This window comes from Balaenoptera ricei, chromosome 10 (assembly GCF_028023285.1).
Source record: "Balaenoptera ricei isolate mBalRic1 chromosome 10, mBalRic1.hap2, whole genome shotgun sequence".
In the NCBI taxonomy this organism is placed as follows: Eukaryota; Metazoa; Chordata; class Mammalia; order Artiodactyla; family Balaenopteridae; genus Balaenoptera; species Balaenoptera ricei.
Genome location: NC_082648.1, coordinates 58,527,008 through 58,547,290, shown reverse-complemented (window position 1 = coordinate 58,547,290; position 20,283 = coordinate 58,527,008). Strand labels below are relative to the sequence as shown.

Sequence of the window (20,283 nt, the reverse complement as noted above, 5' to 3'; positions counted from 1 at the left end):
TCTTCTGAAGACGACTATCTTGCTTCAGTATGGAGTAGAAGTGCTTTATGAATTCTTCCCCTTTCATCACACATAATATTAAAAAGATGTGTACTCAAAGGCAAAATGAAATGAAATTAATATTTTTACTGCTTCATCAAAGACATTCTTAAATGAAACTGGATTAAAAAAACAACAACAACAAACTACGAATACATGGTAATGAAGAATATAATTGTTCACTTTGGCACCACTGCCTTAATATGTGCTAAGGTGTTAGCAGTTTTATCCACCACTGCTTTTGCAGCATCACTGCAAATGTCAACAAAGTGAAAAAATACAAAAAAATCGGTATTATGAAAATAGTTTTGACCTCCCAGACTCCCTCCCCAGTCACAGGGACCCACAAAGGTCTACAGAACATACTTTGAAAACTGCTCCAAATTAGATTCCAAAGATAAGAAAATATTACAAGCAAAATTGTAACAAAACATGTTAAATTCCTAGAAAAAAATAACTTACCAAATATGATTCAAGAAGAAATAAAAATATGAATAGTATTATAATCTTAAAAAAAAAAAAATCAATCAGGAATCAAAAAATCCCCCTGTAAAGAAATTCTAGGCCTGGATGGCTTTAACAGATGAATTCTGTCAAATGTGCAAGAAAAATAATTTTCCATGATGTATTCCAAAGAACAGTTAAAGAAGATACCCTCTCTGACTCATCTTGAGACTAGTATAACCTTGACACTAAAATCCAAAAAAGAGCACAGCCTATAAAAAAAAAAAATTATAGGCTGATATCCTTCATGAATATTAGTGCAAAATTCTTAAAATATTAGCAAACTGAGTCCAGTAACATATAAGGTATCAAAGGTTGGTGTAATGTTAGGAAAAACAAAGTAATTCTCCATATTAATAAACAAAAGAAGAAAAAAAATCATATCGTTGTTAACAGATTCAGAGAAGAGGAATCTTTTCAGAGGTTTTTCTCAACAGAAAAGGAAAGCTATAAGGCTGTTTTGGGAGACTCAGCTCCGTGGATTCAAGGAAAAAGCAAGCTGCAATACTCAAGGAAAGCAGAAGCCTCTGTAAGACAAAGGTGTTACCAGTATCACCTTTCCCAAAAGAAAAAAATTAAGGTCAAGAATCCTAACCAAGTTTTTATGTTTCATATCAAACGCAGTCATGGTTGATGTGTCCTCACACAGCTGTTCTGACAGTCCACTAACAAACTTCTTGTAAAATCAATCTGTAAGACAAAGGTGGCCTATAATGTTGCTCTGCCCACCCCCCAACTCCCCCCATCCCCCTCCCCGCCACTTAATCATTTACATTAAAAAGGAGATGAATGGTAAAACTATTTTTTTTATCATTATTCAGAATACCTGGGTATAATTACCATTTCCCCTACCTCACCGCTACCTGAGCAGGGCTCCCAACCTAAATGAAGCACAACTGTTTCCACTGGCACAGTTATTAAGCAAGTCTAGCAGAAACCATCTTACCTAAATCAAAACAGACCTGAGGTTAGCTGTACTTGGTTAAATCAGGAAATCAAATATACACATTATTTTATATTTTACATTATTATATAATATAAATATATTATATAATATGGTGAGGTGGATGGACCTAGAGTCTGTCATACAGAGTGAAGTAAGTCAGAAAGAGAAAAACAAATACCGTATGCTATCACATATATATGCAATCTTAAAAAAAAAAAAAAAACCTAGAAGAACCTAGGGGCAGGACAGGAATAAAGATGCAGAAGTAAAGAATGGACTTGAGGACACGGGGAGGGGAAAGGGTAAACTGGGACAAAGTGAGAGAGTGGCAGCATGGACATATATACACTACCAAATGTAAAATAGATAGCTACTGGGAAGCAGCCGCATAGCACAGGGAGATCAGCTCAGTGCTTTGTGATCACCTAGAGGGGTGGGATAGGGAGGGTGGGAGGGAGATGCAAGAGGGAGGAGATATGGGGATATATGTATATGTATAGCTGATTCACTTTGTTATAAAGCACAAACTAACACACCATTGTAAAGCAATTATACTCCAATAAAGATGTTAAAAATAAATATGTTAAGTATCATATATATGACTATTACTTACACAGACACACACACACCCCTTAAACATTTTAGTTTAGCTTGAGCAAGTAAAAGGGGATGAATTATCCAAACTTAGTGCCAAGGATTTTTTTTTAAATGGGGGCCTGATGATTGGAACTCTGTGCCATATTTCTTACATAAACCTTATCTAAAATGTATATTTATTTCAAATGGATCAAGGATTTCCATTTCTGGCAACATGGTAGATTAGGTGCCCAGACTGTCTGAATCTAAAATGCTGTATAATTTTTTTTTTAATATTTTTAAACTTCTTAATTTGGCACAAACATACAGACGCTATGGAAGGTGGCTCTTGACTTTAATATTACCTCACAGCAATGCTTTGAAAACTAGAGTGCTGGAGACAGGATACATATTCTGAGACTCCCAATATGGAGACATAATCAAAGAACCTTGCATATAGCTGAAAATCTGAAAGGCGTACAACTGAATGAGCAGTAAACCTATCTAGCAGAAGGTGACAGCAAGCAAACTTGCCTTCTTTAATCTTAGTGCTGGTAAAAGGAAGTAAAAAAATCTCCTGTGAGAATTTATAACTACAAGCCAGTTCTTATATGAGTTTGTGGAGAAGGAAAAAGATGAAAAGGGGTGAGAAACATGGAAAACAGATTAAAGGTCTAATGTATGTCTAACTGGAATTAAAAACTCCTCATCTCCAATGACCAAGGAAAGAAGGAACAATGGTCATGCCAAAAAGGGCTGCTGCCCCTTGCAGCATATTCACTGTACTAACTGCACCAGATATGTACCCAAGGACAAGGCCATTAAGAAGCTGATCATTGGAAATATAGAAGAGGCATGAGAGGGGCTTCCCTGGTGGCACAGTGGTTAAGAATCACCTGCCAATGCAGGGGACACAGGTTCGAGCCCTCATCCAGGAAGATCCCACATGCCGTGGAGCAACTAAGCTCGTGCGCCACAACTACTGAGCCTGCACTCTGGAGCCACAACTACTGAGCCCACGTGCCACAACTACTGAAGCCCGCATGCCTACAGCTCGTGCTCTGCAACAAGAGAGGCCAACCACAATAAGAAGCCCATGCACCACAACAAAGAATAGCTCCCACTCGCCGTAACTAGAGAAAGTCCGCACACAGCAACAAAGACCCAATGCAGCCAAAAATATAAATAAATAAATAAATAAATAAAAAGAAACACTAAAAAAAAAAAAAAAGAAGAGGCATGAGAGACATTTCCAAAGTGAGAGTCTTTAATACCTATGTGGTTTCCAAACTGTATGTGAAACTACACTGCTGTGTGAGTTGTATAACTGACAACAGGGAAGTCAAGAGTCATTCTCATGAAGCCCAGAAAAACCATACACCCCATCCTAATTTAGACTTACAGATGCTGCCTCATGACCTCTGCCAAAGCCCATGTAAGGAGCTGAATCCTTAAGGACTGAAGAAAACCTGTCCTTTGGGGGAAAAAAGGAGAAAATTATAGCTTTTAAAACAGTTGTAGAAGGCAAAAATAAAGAAAATAATAGGCATTACTCAAAGAGATAAAGGTCAAGAATTTAACATAATTATTCGAAGACATGCTCAGATCCAGAAGCCCAAAGAATCCCATGTAGGATTATAAATAGTAAAATAAAATGATGAAGTAGAAGAAAAGAACACCTCAATACATTATATAAAACTGCAGAACACCAAAGGGGGGCAAAAAGGCTTGAAAACAGTCAAATAAAAGATATATACAAAGAAAGGGCAATTGTACTTCTCAACAGTAACACTGACAGTCAAAAGACATGAATAACGACCTCAATGTAATGAGAAAACTTAGAATTCTACACACAGAGAAATCAGAGAAATTATCTTTCAAGAATGGGGATATTTCAATATAAAGACATCTTCAGATAACAAACAAAAAAGTGTCTTTTTCACTAAAGGAAATTCTAAAGGATGTACTTCAGGTAGAAAAAAATTACCTCATAGGGAAGGTCTCAAATACAAAAAGGGATACTGAACCAAGAAAAGAGTAAATAAATTTAAACAAAGATTGACTACCTAAAACAATAATTTGTCTATAAATGTGTAGGTATGCAGGAGAGAAATATTCCAAAACTATAACAATAGAGGATGGTGTTCCAGGTTGGGAGGAGGACAATCAGAGCATTTTAAAATTATGTTATTCAGGAACAGGTTAAAGATACTGATTTAGACTTTTCCTTACAAAAGAGGATACATGTTAAAATATACAGATAAAAACACTAAAAGAATAAAGAATATATTAACTTATAAATGAGCATGCATGTGTGCAAGATGTTGTGGGGTGGGATGGAATGAGAAGAAAGCATGCCTCAATGAAGGCATTACACACATAGCTCAACACAAAAAACCGGAAGAATGGGAGAAAGGGGGAGTAGGACAAACATAAAGACTACAGGCAAAGACAGAAATAAATCCAAATCTAACAGCAATCACAAAAGACTGAAATTCTCCAGTAAAAAAATAAAGATTGTCAATCAGAACAAAAACACAAGTCAACCATACCCTATTTACAAAATACAAACCAAAACACAGAACCAATGAAAAACTAAGGAATGGAAAATACTAATAATCAAAAGGAAGCTAGAATAGCTATATTAATCCAAGCAAACAGCCAACAACAATAATAAAGCCATAAGGCTAAAAATGTCTTTACACAGAAAGCCTTTTCATAATGACGAAAAGTTCAACAAAAAGAACAATTCTAAATCTGTAAGTACTTAATAACATAGCCTCAAAATAAATAAAATAAAAATTAACATATCTACAACAGAGAAACTGACAAACCTACTACTACATGAGAGACATTAACATGTCTTTCTCAGTAGAGAAACTGATAGAAAAGTTCCAAAATAAAACCAAACCAAAATCCAAAACAAAACCTAGACAGACAAACATTAAAGATCTGAATTGAACAATTAATAAGCTCATGGACATATTATATAGCGCTGTAATAAACTGGAGAATTCACATTCTTTCCAAATGCACATGGAACATTTATGAAAACTAGCTATATACTCGGTCTTAAAATTAGTCTCTCAAATTTTATTATGGTTTCTGACCATAATGAAATCAACTTAGAACTGTTTAATAAAAATTTTCATTTTAAAAGTTATATATTTTGAAATTAAGTATACACTTCTAAATAATTCATGGAGCAAATAAGAATTTATTTTTTAAATGAAAAAAACCAAGAATATTATATATCAAAACATGTGGGGAAGCAGGTAAGAAGGCACTTAAAGGCAAATTTACAGACTAAAAATCCAAATTTTAAAGTTTTTTTTAAAAGGTCAGCAAAAAAGACCCCTAAAAATTCTGAGAAAGTAGAAAGAAATAATAAACAGCAGGACTTAAAAGGTATGAAAACATTTACAAAAGAGATGATCAACAGAGTCAAAAGCTCATTCTTTAAAACAATGATTAATATGATAATCCTCTGAAAAAACTATTTGAGTAAAAGAAAAAACAAACTAAAAAATGAAAAGGGAACATCATTACAGATGCTATAGAGATTCAACTGATAAGAGGATATTATGGACAATTTTACAGCAATAAATTTGAATCAGGAATATTTTGAAAAAATATAGAAAATACAATGTTAAAAATGATTCAAAAAGAAATAAGACTCATATTTTCTGATTTCAAAACTTACTACTACAAAGCTACCATCATCAAACATCAAATCAGCAAGTGTGGTACTGACATATAGATCAAATGCAACAGAACTGAGACTCTAGAAATAAACCCATACATTTTTAGTCAACTGATTTTCAACAAGAATGCCTAGACAACTCAATGTGGAAAGAACAGTCTCTTCAACAACTGGTGCTGGGACAACTGGATTTCCAATTGTAAAATAATGAGGTGGGACCTCTACCTCACTATACACAAAAATTAACTCAAAATGGATCAAGGACCTATATTTAAGAGCTAAAAATCATAAAACTCTTAGCAGAGAACATAAATCTTCATGACTTTAAATTAGGCAAAAGTTTCTTTCACATGATACCAAAATCACAAGCAGGGCTACCCCGGTGGCACAGTGGTTAAGAATCTGCCTGCCAATGCAGGGGACACAGGTTCGAGCCCTGGTCCAGGAAGATACCACATGCCGCAGAGCAGCTAAGCCTGTGCACCACAACTGCTGAGCCTGTGCTCTGGAGCCCGCAAGCCACAACTACTGAACCTGCGTGCTGCAACTGCTGAAGCCTGTGCGCCTAGAGCCTGTGCTCCACAACAAGAGAAGCCACCGCAATGAGAAGCCCGCGCTCCGCAACGAAGAGTGGCCCCCGCTCGCCACAGCTAGAGAAAGCCCGCACGCAGCAGCAAGGACCCAACACAGCCAAAAAAATAAATAAATAAAATTAAATAAATAAAGAAATAGAAAAATAAATAAATAAAATAAAAGAGAGAACCTGAATAGATGAATAATCATTAAAAAAATTAAACAGCCATAGTTTAAAATCTTTCCACTAAAAAAGTATCAAGCCCAGATTTTCTTATGGGTAAGTCCTACCAAATAGTCAAGGAACAACAAATAATTACAACCTTAAACAAATTCTTCTAGAGAACAGTAAAAAAGGGAAACACTTTCTAAATCATATCAAAATCCAAACAGGACAAAGGGTGCCAAGACCATTCAGTGGGAGAAGAAACAGTCTTTTCAACAAACGGTGCTGGGAAAACTGGATATCCACACACAAAAGAATAAACTTGGACCCTTACCTTACACCATATATAGAAATTAACTCAAAATGGATTAAAGACCTAAACATAAGACCTAAAAGTATAAAATTTTTTGAAGAAAACAGAAAAAAAGCTTCATGACATTGCATTTGGCAAGGATTTCCTGGACATAACATCAAAGCCACAGACAATAAAAGTAAAAACAGATAAACTGGACTACATCAAAATTAAAAGCTTCTGTGCATCAAAGGAAACAACAGAATGAAAAGGTAGCCTATGGAATGGGAGAAGATCCTTGCAAATCGTATCTCTGATAAGGGGTTAATATCCAGACTACATAAAGAACTCCTACAACTCAGCATAACAACAACAACAAAAACAAATAACCCAATTTAAAAATGGGCGAGGGACTTGATTAGACATTTCTCCAAAGAAAATGTATAAATGGCCAACAAGAACATGAAAAGATATTCGACATCACTAGTCCCTAGGGAAATGCAAATCACAACTACAATGAGCTATTACCTCTTACCCTTAGGATGGCTACTATCAAAAAAAACAGGAAATTGGGGGGAAAAAAAAAACAGAAAGTGTTGGCAAGGATGTGGAGAAATGGGAACCCTTGTGCATTGCTGGTGTAAGGTAAATGGTACAGCTGCTGTGAAAAACAGGAAGATGGTTCCTCAAAAAATTAAAAATAAAATTACCATTTGATCCAGCAATACTGCTTCTGGGTATATATCCCGAAGAACTGAAAGCAGAGTCTCAAAGAGATATTTGCACGTCCAAGTTCGTAGCAGCATTATTCAGAATAGTCAAAAGGTGAAAGCAACGTAACTTTCCATTGACAGAAGAATGGATAACAAAATGTTTTATACATACAGTGGTATATTATTCAGCCTTAAAAAGGAAATTTTGACACATGCTACAACATGGATGAACTTGGATGAACTAAGTGAAATAAGCCAGGCACAAAAAGATAATAAAAATACTGTATGGTTTCACTTATAAGAGGTAACTAGAGCAGCCAGATGCATAAAAACAAAAAGTAGACTGGTGTTTGTCAGGGTACGTGGGGAGGGGGAAATGTGGAAGAGTTTTTTATTGGGCACAGAGTTTCAGTTTTGAAAAAAGTTCTGCAGACTGGTTGAACAACAATGTGAATATACTTAACACTAACTACTTTAAAATGATTAAGAATGTAAATTTTATGCTAGGTGTATTTTACTACAATTAAAAAAAATTATAATCATTAAAAAAGATTTAAAAAAAAATCCAACCAGGACAATATGAAAAAAGAAAATTACAGGCTAGACTCATGTACACTGATGTAAAAAACAATCCTACACAAAGCATAAGCAAATCAATCCAGTAATTTATAAAAAAGATAATCCAGCGTGACTAAATTGGGTTTATCCCAGGAATGCTTAGTTAGTCTAATTTGAAAATCAAGGTAACTGACCACATTAACAGGTTAAGGGGAAAAACATTTGATCATTTTGAGTTACAGAAAAGCCTATCAATACAGCTTAACATCTATTCATGATTTAAAACAATCAAAATACAACCCTTAACAAGGTAAGAATACAATGAAACCTCCTTAACTTGATAAAGGAGGGTTTTTTCTCTTAAAAAAAAAAAAAACCTACAAGTGTAATTTTATTTTAATTTTATTGAAATATAGTCGACTTACAACGTTAATTTCTGCTATACAGCAAAGTGACTCAGTTATATTCTTTTTTATATTTTCTTCCATTACGGTTTATCCCAGGATATTGAATATAGTTCCCTGTGTGATATATACAGTAGGACCTTGCTGTTTATCCATCCTATATATAATAGTTTGCATCTGCTAATCCCAAACTCCCACTCCTTCCCTCTCCCACCCCCTCTCCCTGCCGGCAACCACAAGTCTGTCCTCTGTATCTGAGTCTGTTTCTGTTTCGTAGATGAGTTCATCTATGTAATATTTTAGATTCCACATATAAGTGATATCCTGTATTATTTGTCTTTCTTTTTTTGACTTACTCCACTTAGTATGATAATCACTAGGTCCATCCATGCTGCTGCAAACGGCATTATTTCATTCTTCTGTATGGCTGAGTAGTATTCCATTGTATATATATATATATATATATACCACTTCTTATCCATTCATCTGTTGATGGACATTTAGGTTGTTTCCATGTCTTGGCTACCGTAAACAGTGCTGCTATGAACGTAGTGGTTCATGTATCTTTTCGAATTATAGCTTTGTCTGGGTATACGCCCAAGAGCGGGACTGCTGGATCATCTGGCAACTCTATTTTTCATTTTTTGAGGAACCTCCATACTGTTTTCTACAGTGGCTATACCAATTTACATTCCCACCAACAGTGTAAGAGGGTTCCCTTTTCTCCACACCCTCTCCAGCAATTACTATTTGTAGACGTTTTAATGGTGGCCATGCTGACTGGTGTGAGGTGGTACCTCATTGTAGTTTTGATTTGCATTTTTCTAATAATTAGTGATGATGAACATCTTTTCATGTGCCTACTGGCCATGTGCATGTCTTCTTTGGAGAAATGTCTATTTAGGTCTTCTGCCCATTTTTCGATTGGGTTTTTTTTTTTGTTATTGAATCTACAAGTGTAATTTTAAATGGTAACATTTGAAAGCATTTCCTTTGAGATCAGGAACAAGACAGGAAACAAAACCATGAGTATCTGAAGATATCTAAGAAAGTACAGTAATAATTCAGAGGTAGACAAACAGACCAAAGATATAGAAGAAAGAGTACAGAAAGGAAACCACCCATATATGAAAACTTGATTTATGAAATAGAGAATTTTGCATATCAGGAAGGAAATGAAGAACTATTTCAATAAACAGTGCTGGAATAACCAATTATCCATACAGAAAGAATCAATTCATAATCCATACGTCTCACAAAAATCAATTATTGAGATTAAAGAATTAAATGTAAAAAGTATAACCATAAAGCTTTTAGTTGACAGAGAAGAATATCTTTATGACCTCTGAATAGGAAGAGATTAAGATAAACTATAAAGAAAAAAACCCCATATATTTAACTATATTAAAGTTAAGGATTATTATGAGGTATATATGTAAACCAATTATATTCTATTGTGTTTGGGAGGAAAGGGTACAGCTTATAGAGAATGTCATCAAAAGTTATCAAGGTATACATGAAATATGTCAACTAACCAACTGAATTCAAAGATCAAATGTTTTAATCTTTTAATTTCCCTCCATATTTTATAAATAATTCAATTAAAGAGCAATCATGTCAAAGCCAGTAGACTATCTGAAAAAAATAATATAATGCTAATGTACCACAGAGCTGTCAATGTTCCAACTACTTCACATCTTAAATATATTGTATATTTATACTGTCACTTAAGATCAACACGTTATTGTAGGGACTTGGAAACAAGAATTAAAAAAAAACCACTCTCATGGTTCAGTAAGTGTCTGCTTCAACATTTGTGTCTGTATCTCATTGCAAATATTAGCAATGATGCCCATGGTAAAATCTAAATAGTGTTTCAGGCAAGTGGGATGTTACTTTGACCTTTCCCACTGCTCCTTGAATCATATTTTTTACCAAAATCCAGAACCTATCCTTGGATGCTTTAGGGAAGAAATACTTAATATATTAAGATAAGATTCTCCCTTGGAGAAATAGTAAGGACTTTTAAAAAAGAAGAAGAAATGGAGCAAATAGACAACATATTCTTAGGACTTCCAAATAATTCTGAAATTAAAAATGGAAAAGAAATAAACGCAGTTACAAGGAACACCTCATGCACTTGGGAAACTATTAACACTGTATATATGACTGAAAGGAATGAGTTGGAAAGAACATTTATCCCAAGAAAAATTTTTTTAACAATATGAAGGTATTTGTCCACCAAGGAAAATAAATCTATTCCCATTTCATCCACCATCAAAAACATCCTTCCCTTTACCCAACACACACACATATATATACAAGATAAATGTTTTCAACCGAAACTGTAAGCCTCTGGCTCACATGAAAGCAAAACGATTTTAACCACACACAAGCTCCAGCACTCAGACTTGTAGTTTCTACATGCTGCCCACACAGCACTTTGTGAGCATGTGATTAGGAGGAATGATGCACAATCACACCACATTCCTTCCCTCAGCTCACACATCAAGAACTTGCCCTCTCAGCTGCATTCTTCTCCAAACAGCCATGGTCACCTTAGCAACCCTATGCTCCTAATATGGACAGCTGCTCCATTTAAAGTCAGCCCTTCTTGGCAGGGAATATGCTTGTTCTTCAAATTGGGGGAGAGAGGAGAGGTTTTCCTTTCAATACACATTGCAGGGGTTGATTTAACTTGATCAGCACTTTTGTTCTGCGGCAGCAATTTGTGTCGAGTTTCAACCTATTTTGAGGGTTTCTTTCTTTTATTTATTTTTTTAATCTAAAAGCAAATGGCTAAAAAATAAAATCAAGGCAGCTCATATGGAATTCTAAGGAAGAATGGAACATGAAGCAAAAATGTATCCGAAATAACTGTATTCTTTTATAAAATGATGAAGTTATCCACATTTTTGAAAGTTAAAATTTACTTAAATTGAACTGTAACATCTGAAGCCTTAATATACAATAAGAAATCAGTCAGAAGACCTGTCACAGCCTATTTTTGAACAACAAAAACATTGCTAAGCTTCGAAGTGCTATAACTCCGATCTATTTAATAGATTATGAGTTGATCTGTATCCCTTTATCCCACCATCTACATGTGAAATCTTTCCACAGGCTCAAAAGTAAACTAGGTATTGAAACCAAATGATTAGTATATCTGAGGACCCTCCAGACCTAGAATGACCTAGGATAGCACTGGATTACTCAAAACCAATCTTGATCTGTGCTTGTACCACTAAAGCTGGGTCTGAACCCAACTAAGTCTCTCAGGATAAAAGATACAGGTTTATAATACTGTTTGCCTGCATACTGCAAACAAATTATTTGGGGGGAAGGGATTACCGTATTCTGAAATAATGTGAGATCAAACTGCTCGTTCCATACCCACAAAAGAATTCTAATCCCCACTTGTTAAAATTAAACACCTAATTTTTAAGTATAGTTAACAGGCATGTTCAAAACTAAAAAAATTTAAATTTATGGTATTTGTTCTAAGTTGGAAAGTTTATGAAATAATTTTCTATATAACTGATGGACAAAATCCATGTTAATTTATTAAGTGCTGTTTCAGTGAATGTTAAGGTTAAGTGAATACCATCTACATTATTTATTGGTTTTATTTTTGTTTGTATATGTGTGTTTTTTAAACTTCTCAGGCTATGAGGTTCTTTTTGGTTAGAAACATTTCTTCCATGTTAAAACTATCCTTGTAATTACATCTTCTATATAGAGCAAAATATCCATTGATAGGGTGGCAGTGTAGATTAGTAAAAAGAATCTAAAGCTAATTCCGCTACTGGTTTCCTCATTTGTAAAATGATAATACTATCTGTCCTACTTATGGCATGTGTTAACATAACAAAGTAAAAATCATGAAATTATTATGCCACAGGAAATACTCAAAAATTTAAGAAATCAGAGAAAGGGACTATGTTACCTGAATTGTTATTTTTAAAAAGAGTGGGGAGTATTCAACAAAGCATGGGATACCAAATCAATATCAAGAGGGTCCAGTCTTCCCGCCAAAGATTTTACAAATACTTAAGTGTTGACATGTAAATAACTACTTCTTTCAAAAAGCCTCAACACTGGCTTTCAGCAAATGTGCGTTCCCTTACCCTTTCCATTCCACTACTACTGAATCAGTTCCACATTTCCGCCTGGCCTCCAGAACTAAGTGCCCCTAAGATCCTCCTTCCACAAAAAGAAACTGCTCCCAGAAGGTACCTTGTTAGCTTTTTCGACCTGATAGAAGCCCCTCCCTGATCTGATCAGTGCTGTCATTATCCTCCTTAATGTACTGTCAGGGCCCACTTTATCCTCTCCTAGGAGTTTTCCCCTCTCCCCTCTTCTCGACTACAAGGCATATCATCACCACAGACTTGGAGATTCTAAAGTTCCCACTTTCTGACAATTTCTAGTTAGGGGATCCAAGAGAAGTTACTTCTGCTGATACTGTGCTTACCATAGATGAAACTGTCTTTCTGCATCCCAAATTTTAGAATCTTGCATTTGTACTGTTCTTACTCTGTGTTAGATTCAGTGATGGAAATTCACAGAACATGATTCTGCTTCAGTGAAGTAATAGAAAGAAATAAGATGAACGTTCATATATAATTTAATGGAGAAATTAACAAGCAATAGATAATGGGGAGGTTCTATAACATTACTGGTATTATCTTTCAACCATAAGGTTTTTTACCAGCAAACACTGAGACCTAAGCATTTTAATATACTGTTTCTAGACAAAAAATATACGTTTTTGTTAGGCCCTACAGTTCTTTTCTTTGACTGTTCTAACAGACTCCTAGATAGACAGACTTCTAAACAGATATTTATATTTCCTCTAATCTTCCACAGGATCTAATTCGCATTCTTCAACTTCAATTCTAATATAAAGAAATAAGCACGAATTGACCTTTTCTTAAATGCTCATTTTATGTGCCTTACACATTTAAGAAATTTTACATTTAATAGCTTCATTTTAATAAACAACCTGGAATACAATGTACCAGTTGGACAAAACAAATTAGAAGAACACTCAGCAACATGGCCAGATCTTAGGAAAAAATAAGACAGAGGAGGGTGGAGGGGACTATAAGAATTAGATTAAGACCTAATGTATAATTAAAACACAGGCACATAAAATAATAAAACCTTTTATAAGATATAAACAAAATGATACACACCAAACACATTTAAAGGTCATTTGTATAGGGACTAGTTATAAAAGAAAATGGAAGAACAGTCCTTTAACGAACCAGTGATAAATGGGTATGACACAAACTGAGGAATATCATTAACTCAATACTTCTGTACTTGAGGTTAAAAACTGGTACTTCAATATTGGAGAAGATAATCATGTGACTGTTTAGATACCTGGCCTTTCTCCCCTCTATGGAATTCTTACTGCTTTATTTAAATCCATGGTTATCTGTGGGTCCTTATTATCACCCTGACACTTCAGGCCATGTTCCCATTTGATTACAGTAGTATTTTGTAAGGATTACTTTTTCTTCAACTCTCAGCTTGATACTTTTCTTTTTAAATGGCACTCCAAAACAAGGTACAATAGCTAGTATAAAAAGATGCAAATTTTTGTGCATTTTAAACTCTGCATGCATCTAAATTACACTGTGTCCCATAAGCAGCAACATGTTTTGAGATACTATTTTGGACTAGTTAACATGAAATTCTCTGCATTTCTTTACTCCTTTGTCTTTGAACTGTCAATAGTGGATACCAGAAGTTAAACCTGTATTACACAACTATGGTAGGGTTAAGGGGGAATTCCCCCGGCTTAGCAACAGTGGAGAGCTAGAGCTGTTACCACCCCTCAGTCCAAAGGGTAAAGGGAAGTGTGGCTACTAGGACCTAGGAGAGTAGTGGCAGGAGAGGGCCTCCTGACAGAGGCAAAAACAACAACAAACTGGTACTTCAGACAAAGCCATCCTCTTTCATAATAAACAAAGTTGCCCAAAATTTTAAACAGTAATTTTTTAAATTGTGATAAAATACACATAACATAAAATTTACCATTTCAACCATTTTTAAGTGTAGGGTTAACAATAATTTAAGTTGTCATTGTCCCTTTAATACCTTTAACTGTGTAGCAGGGTAATACTATATAAAGGTGAATAATCTTTTTTAGATTATTTTCTACTCTAAAAAAATTATGAAAGCACCTGGTATGTACAAAAATATATATTTATTGAACAGGTACAGGGGAACCCTAAGGGTACAGACAATATAATTGATCATCATTGTATCATACATTGTACTGATGTCCGAGATTTACACTTTATTTGCCAAAAGAACAGTGACAAAGATGTAACAGATCAAGTTCACTAAGATTAAATTTTTTGAAGTTTTTGTTTTTACTTTAAGCATTATGGTCCAGGAAAAGAAGGATCTGGATTTCTCCTGAGTAATGCCTTTGAGTAGTGCCCTGGAAGATCAGATAATGCTATACACGGGTTCTAGGATCCCCTCCCTTAACCCCCTGTTAAGTAGAAGAAAAAAATAGGGCAAAAGAGTTTCACAAGAAACTTGTAAATGAAAACTTGGTAATTTGCTCTCCCTTCCTCCTTATCAGCTAGTGGGTCCCCTTTATTTTAACGCTTTATTTTCAGTTATCAGGATAAAAACTGACTTGATTAACTAAATCTGTGGCAGTTTCAAAAGCAGGTGGAAAAATTGTGTTTGAGGGTGAATGTTACCCTCAGGACACAGGATACTGAAAAAGGAGAAAAAATGAGAAAGCTATTGATCTGAATAATTCACTTTATAAGCATTTCCAGTTGACAGATTGAATTACTCTGCAAGGACCACTACTACCTATGCCAAAGGTTCCTGAGAAAACTTAACCAAAGTAAGTTCTTAATGCTGCCAAGCAATTGATTTTAAGTATCTGGCATAGGGTAGGCACACTGATAAGGAAATTTTACTATCTACTCACTTGAACATTTCATCCTTCAGAAGTCTAAAGAGAATAATAATGTACGTCAGTGATGATTTAAAATCCACTGTCAAGGTGATCATTCAGGATTTTTTTCTTTAATACTACCTGTTACTCAATCTTTTATTATCTAGCTGGTAGGAAGCATTCTACTTTTTAAACTAAATATAGGAGTTACACAATTTCCATAGGTGGAAGCATTGCTAAATAATCTCCTTTAACTTAAAGCCTCTAAGAGAGCTTCTATCAACCCATTACTCCCTAATGTCACTTAGTACTATCCATTGAAGTAAAAGGTAAATGGGCCCCAATGAAAGAAAAGAACTTTTTTCTCAAAATGGACAAACCCACTCCTAAGGATGCTAGGAATAAGCAGTGACTATGAAAAGCAGTATTTGAGTTTCAAGGTGACTACTTTAATCACACCCTTTTAATCCTAACTTCAAATAAGATGACTTGTGTCTTGCTAGCAAATTCTGAGGTAGTAAAGGAATAGCTAACAAATTTGTGAGAATCTTGTAATAATCCAGAAAAGATATGAAATTAGCATGGGAAAAGGATAAAAAGAAAAAAAAAGCCAGAGCAATTAAGTCTATATTCAACCATATTTGTTTTATTACTATATTAACAATGTCTTACCTTGTGGAATTCTCTTCTGAGAAAAATAGATACAATTTTGTCCCTAAAAAAATTTCAGGTAGAAAAGTTGAAATGTTAGTTTCAAACAGAAAGTCTTTTGAAAATGAAAAGTTACAAAATGCTAGCATAGTACATTTAGATTATTATGACATTTGGTATTAACAAAGCTTAAGAAATATTAAGTCTCAAATAATAAAAGTATGTTATTATCTTCATTAAAATATTTATTACAAAATTTTTTATTTTATTATAAAAATACTCTACTATCAAATCATTTTTGCTAAGTACATAATAATGAGTGGCACATTTTCATATTCTAAGACATTAGTACTTAATTGGGTTTTACTCTTGCCAAGATTTGATATTCTGAAGGGTACCTTTTTTTTTTAGCTATTCTACATGTCATAAAAGTCATCCCTTTAACATGTAAAATTCAGTTACACAACCATCACCACCACCTAATTCTAGAACATTTTCATCACTCCAATAAGAAACACTGTTCTGAAGGGTATTTTTATTCCCAGGAAGAGACATCTTAACAAATTTAATTTTAAAAGATATACAAGAAGCATACTCTTTACAACACTCTGATCATAATTTGTTTTTTTTTTAAATGTGTAGAACAAAGACCAGAAGGGAAAACAAATATCCAAAAATTATAAGAGTGGCTGTATTTGGAGAGCGTTATTATAGTGACTCTTTTTCATATATTTCCTCAAAACTAAAATTTTATAATATTAACTTTACAGTTCTTAAAAAAGTAAAGCAAAGACATACATTTTCTAGAGATATATGCTAGAATTTGTTCCACAACTCAAAGGAAAAACAGAAATACAAGTTGACACTTTTTTAAAAGTCCACTATATTTTTTATTAAATGTTTTTCAAAGTAGATAAAGTAAGTATAAAGTTAAAAAAAAAAAATTTAGCCACACTTACTAATCTGGTTGAAAAGCCACAGCTGCATCTTACTTTTATGACAAATTGACTGTTTCATTACTTTGGCATCTGGGCATCTACTTCTTAATGGTCATTTCTGAAATAGAGATGTAATTAAGAACATATTATAACAAAAATATAAAATCTTTAAGGACAATTATCTAAATATTAGTGGCTAGAGGGAACTATCAAAACAGTTCTTAAGCAACCTTCTAATAAAAAACATTAACTGGGCTGAGAATGAGGTGGGAGGGACCAGAATTATACAGTTATGCTACACATACTCAGTATAAAAATCTACAACCGCTTCAGTCCTCAATCCCTTTCACCATCAGACTCCTGCAATTCCTAAGGATGCCACTTACAGACCGGAAAAAGAGGAAAGGAAGACGTAGAAAAGGAACCCTAAAATTGCACATTTGGCTTTTTGTTTTTGTTTTTTGTTTTTTTGGCTGCACCGTGCAGCTTTCGGGATCTTAGTCCCCCAACCAGGGATGGAACCCAGGCCCAGGCAGTGAAAGTGCCGAGTCCTAACCACTGGAATGACAGGGAATTCCCTAAAATTGCACATTTGAAAACAGTAAGTTAATTGCTTATTTATTATGCTTTTCTGTTTCTCCCTCACATCTATAGAAATCTAAGCTCCAAGGGAGATTTTTTTTCTGTCTTATTTGCTGGTATCTCTCGAGCACCTAAGACAACGACTGCCATGCCATAAGTGCTCAGTAAATATTCATCGAAAGAATGAATAACTTTATGAATGATTTAATGTTAACTGATGAAATATTTAACCTGACAGTATGTCAAAACAGCAGTCTCAAAATGCCATTTCTTCCACACATACACCATTAATGTTAATGCCAACTACATCATCAGTATTGTTTCTTTTCGCCAACAAACAAAGCCCATAATTAAAAGACAATCAAGACATGGTCCCCGAACTTCAAGGAACAGAATAAAGGCATCTATCACTTTGTAATTTTATTAGTGCAACCTCTGGGAAAGACTCCTAGAAGGGGAACTGCTGGACGTGTGATCTTCCTAAATATTGCCAAATAGTGTGGGTGAGGGCCTTTTTCTTTTGCAAACATGTATGTTCTTTGAGGTGACAGCTAGGAATATAAAAAAAAACCTTTTATAAGGAGTGAAAAGTTGACTGATCTCAAGAATAACCCTCAAGGAACCCAGTAGTACCCCCTACTTCCCATCCTGTAACTGAATTAATATCCCACAAAATGCTGCTCTTTTAGTAAAAAAAAAATTGGGGGGAATACAAATATTATTACAGAACTGCTTTTCTTCAACAAGCGGTTGAAGAATAAACCAAAATCATTTTTAAATGGTTGTCTACAGAGAAAAGAGAAAGCAAGTTGGAAAGGACAGGCATGGAAGTTAGACTCCTCAGAATATATCTTGTTTCATAGTTTGTACTTGAAGACACGTTTTAAAGTCAAATGAACATCAAACGATAATGACATTTTGAACATCAAAATGGTAACGACTACCATTGACTGAAACATTAAATGTATTTTTAAAAAAATCCATCGTCTTTGGTAGTCACTAGAGCAAGAACTAATTATCCTGAAAATTGATAATGGAAAAGAATCAAGTATGTATCCTGCCTTTCTTATATGAAAGGCACCCCAGAGTAACCAGGCAGTCAGTAAGTGAAAGCCCTCCTTTATAGGATTCCAAAAAATAAACGTAGAAGGAATGACAGAATTAGAGAATACCCATTTTGTAATAGTTAATGAAATAATAAATCTAAAAATTGATGAATGGTTGCTAAAACCATTAGATAAAAGGTTGATGGGAAACTTTATAATGGATAAATCAGGCTACAAAACCTGAACCCAGTGATTAACCTTAACATCATTAAAAAGGGATCAACCAGACTTTATGTGCAGAAGTATTCATCACTATTCATTAGGTATTTATCCTGGGAGCTCCAACTTCAAAAGATATCCATAATATGACCACTTTTACCACCTCCACTCTTATGATGGTCCAAGCCACCTTATTTCTCATCTGCATTACTGTAATAGTTCTCCATCTGATCTCCTCCTAGCTTCTTCCCTTGCTCACCTCAACAAATCAGTCAGATTAGTCCTTTTCAAAAGAAAATCAGATCATGTCCTTCTTCTGCTCAAACCCTCTAATTGAGTCCATCACACCAGTTTCAAAGCCAAAATCCTTACAAAGACCATAAGGACCACGATCTGATTTTCCCTTCCCCAACTCTCTAACCTTATCTCCTACCACTCTCCCTCTTGTTCACTCCATTTTAGGCACATTGGCCTCTTTCCTTAAACACATCAAGCATGTTCTCACTTCAGTGCCTCAGGACTTGTACTAATTCCTCCTTCACTTCCTTTAGGACTTGGTTTTTAAAAGTTATCTAATTAAAGAGATACACCCTGGTACCCCAGGCAAGCCCAAAATATCTGCCTCGGATTTCCTCATCTGGCAGAGAATATGTAAGGAGAAGTCAGTCATAAATTTTGGAGATGATAATCATTTGAAACACAAATGTAATCAATTTTTGTATCTTTGTATCGAAACATCTATGAAGTTATACTATCCCTTTGAAAAGATTCTTATGGTCCAAACTTCAAAGAATTAATGAAGATATAGCTACCATAGTGCGTGGCTTTTTTTTTTTTCAGTTTTTGTTTTGTTTTTAAATCATCTGTATCATAACCCTAGAAAGAAGTGGTGAAAGATTTGAATTATATGAGTCCCATTAAAAAACAACTAGCAAAATAAATGGCATTCCCTTTCCTCCCACTCCTTTAGGGATTTGTTTGAGATTACATTATAAAATTCCAAGTAATCTCAGGAAAAGTTTAACTACTTTCACATTTATCTGTTACCTTTAGGCACCATGACCACCAGAAAGAATCAAAAGAACTCACTAACTCTAACATGACTAGACTAGCTATGACATGGTAGGGATGTTTGAACTTAATTATTTTTCTTTAAATAAACAAACTCCTCCTGGGCTAAGGCCTAGGCTGCCTTTTAAACATCTTACGTGTGGCGGCCAAGCTTCAGGGTCTTAAGAGAAATAGCCAGGGGACAGAGAAAACAGCAAGTATGACTCAGTGATCATATTTAATAGTCTCTGAAGACCAAAACAAAGATACCAGTTCTGGCAAGAGTTCTCTAGAATTGCCCCAAAACTGACTTATCCACATACCTTTCATCTGAACAATCTATTTTCACTTAGTTTAAGGCTCACAAAGCATTTGTTATGTGCCTATCAG

General features: G+C 34.6%; 2 protein-coding genes across 4 annotated transcripts in view; one reads left to right on the top strand and one right to left on the bottom strand.

The window, feature by feature from the left end:
* The window catches only part of FRS2 (fibroblast growth factor receptor substrate 2), a 117,667-nt gene that overhangs the window by 54,060 nt on the left and 43,324 nt on the right, over positions 1 to 20,283 (bottom strand). For 2 of the 3 annotated variants that reach the window (XM_059936462.1, XM_059936460.1), the window contains 2 exons: positions 17,018 to 17,114; positions 16,080 to 16,122 (listed from right to left, as the gene is read on the bottom strand). The gene's annotated coding sequence lies outside the window, so the exon portion shown is untranslated. Of the gene's footprint in view, positions 1 to 3,467; positions 3,540 to 16,079; positions 16,123 to 17,017; positions 17,115 to 20,283 lie in introns of all 3 variants that reach the window. The other variant, XM_059936461.1, reaches the window with a different exon arrangement.
* On the top strand, positions 2,781 to 3,520 carry LOC132373767 (small ribosomal subunit protein eS26-like). The gene is made up of 2 exons (XM_059937376.1): positions 2,781 to 2,918; positions 3,296 to 3,520. The coding sequence occupies exons 1-2, from the start codon at positions 2,781 to 2,783 to the stop codon at positions 3,518 to 3,520; spliced, it is 363 nt and encodes a 120-aa protein (XP_059793359.1).

Excerpts from the sequence above, each read along its gene's own strand:
- LOC132373767 (XM_059937376.1), top strand. The coding sequence starts at position 2,781 with ATGACCAAGGAAAGAAGGAACAATGGTCATGCCAAAAAGGGCTGCTGC. Across the intron at positions 2,919-3,295 it reads TCATTGGAAATATAGAAGAG|AGAAGAGGCATGAGAGACAT; the intron begins GCATGAGAGGGG and ends AAAAAAAAAAAA.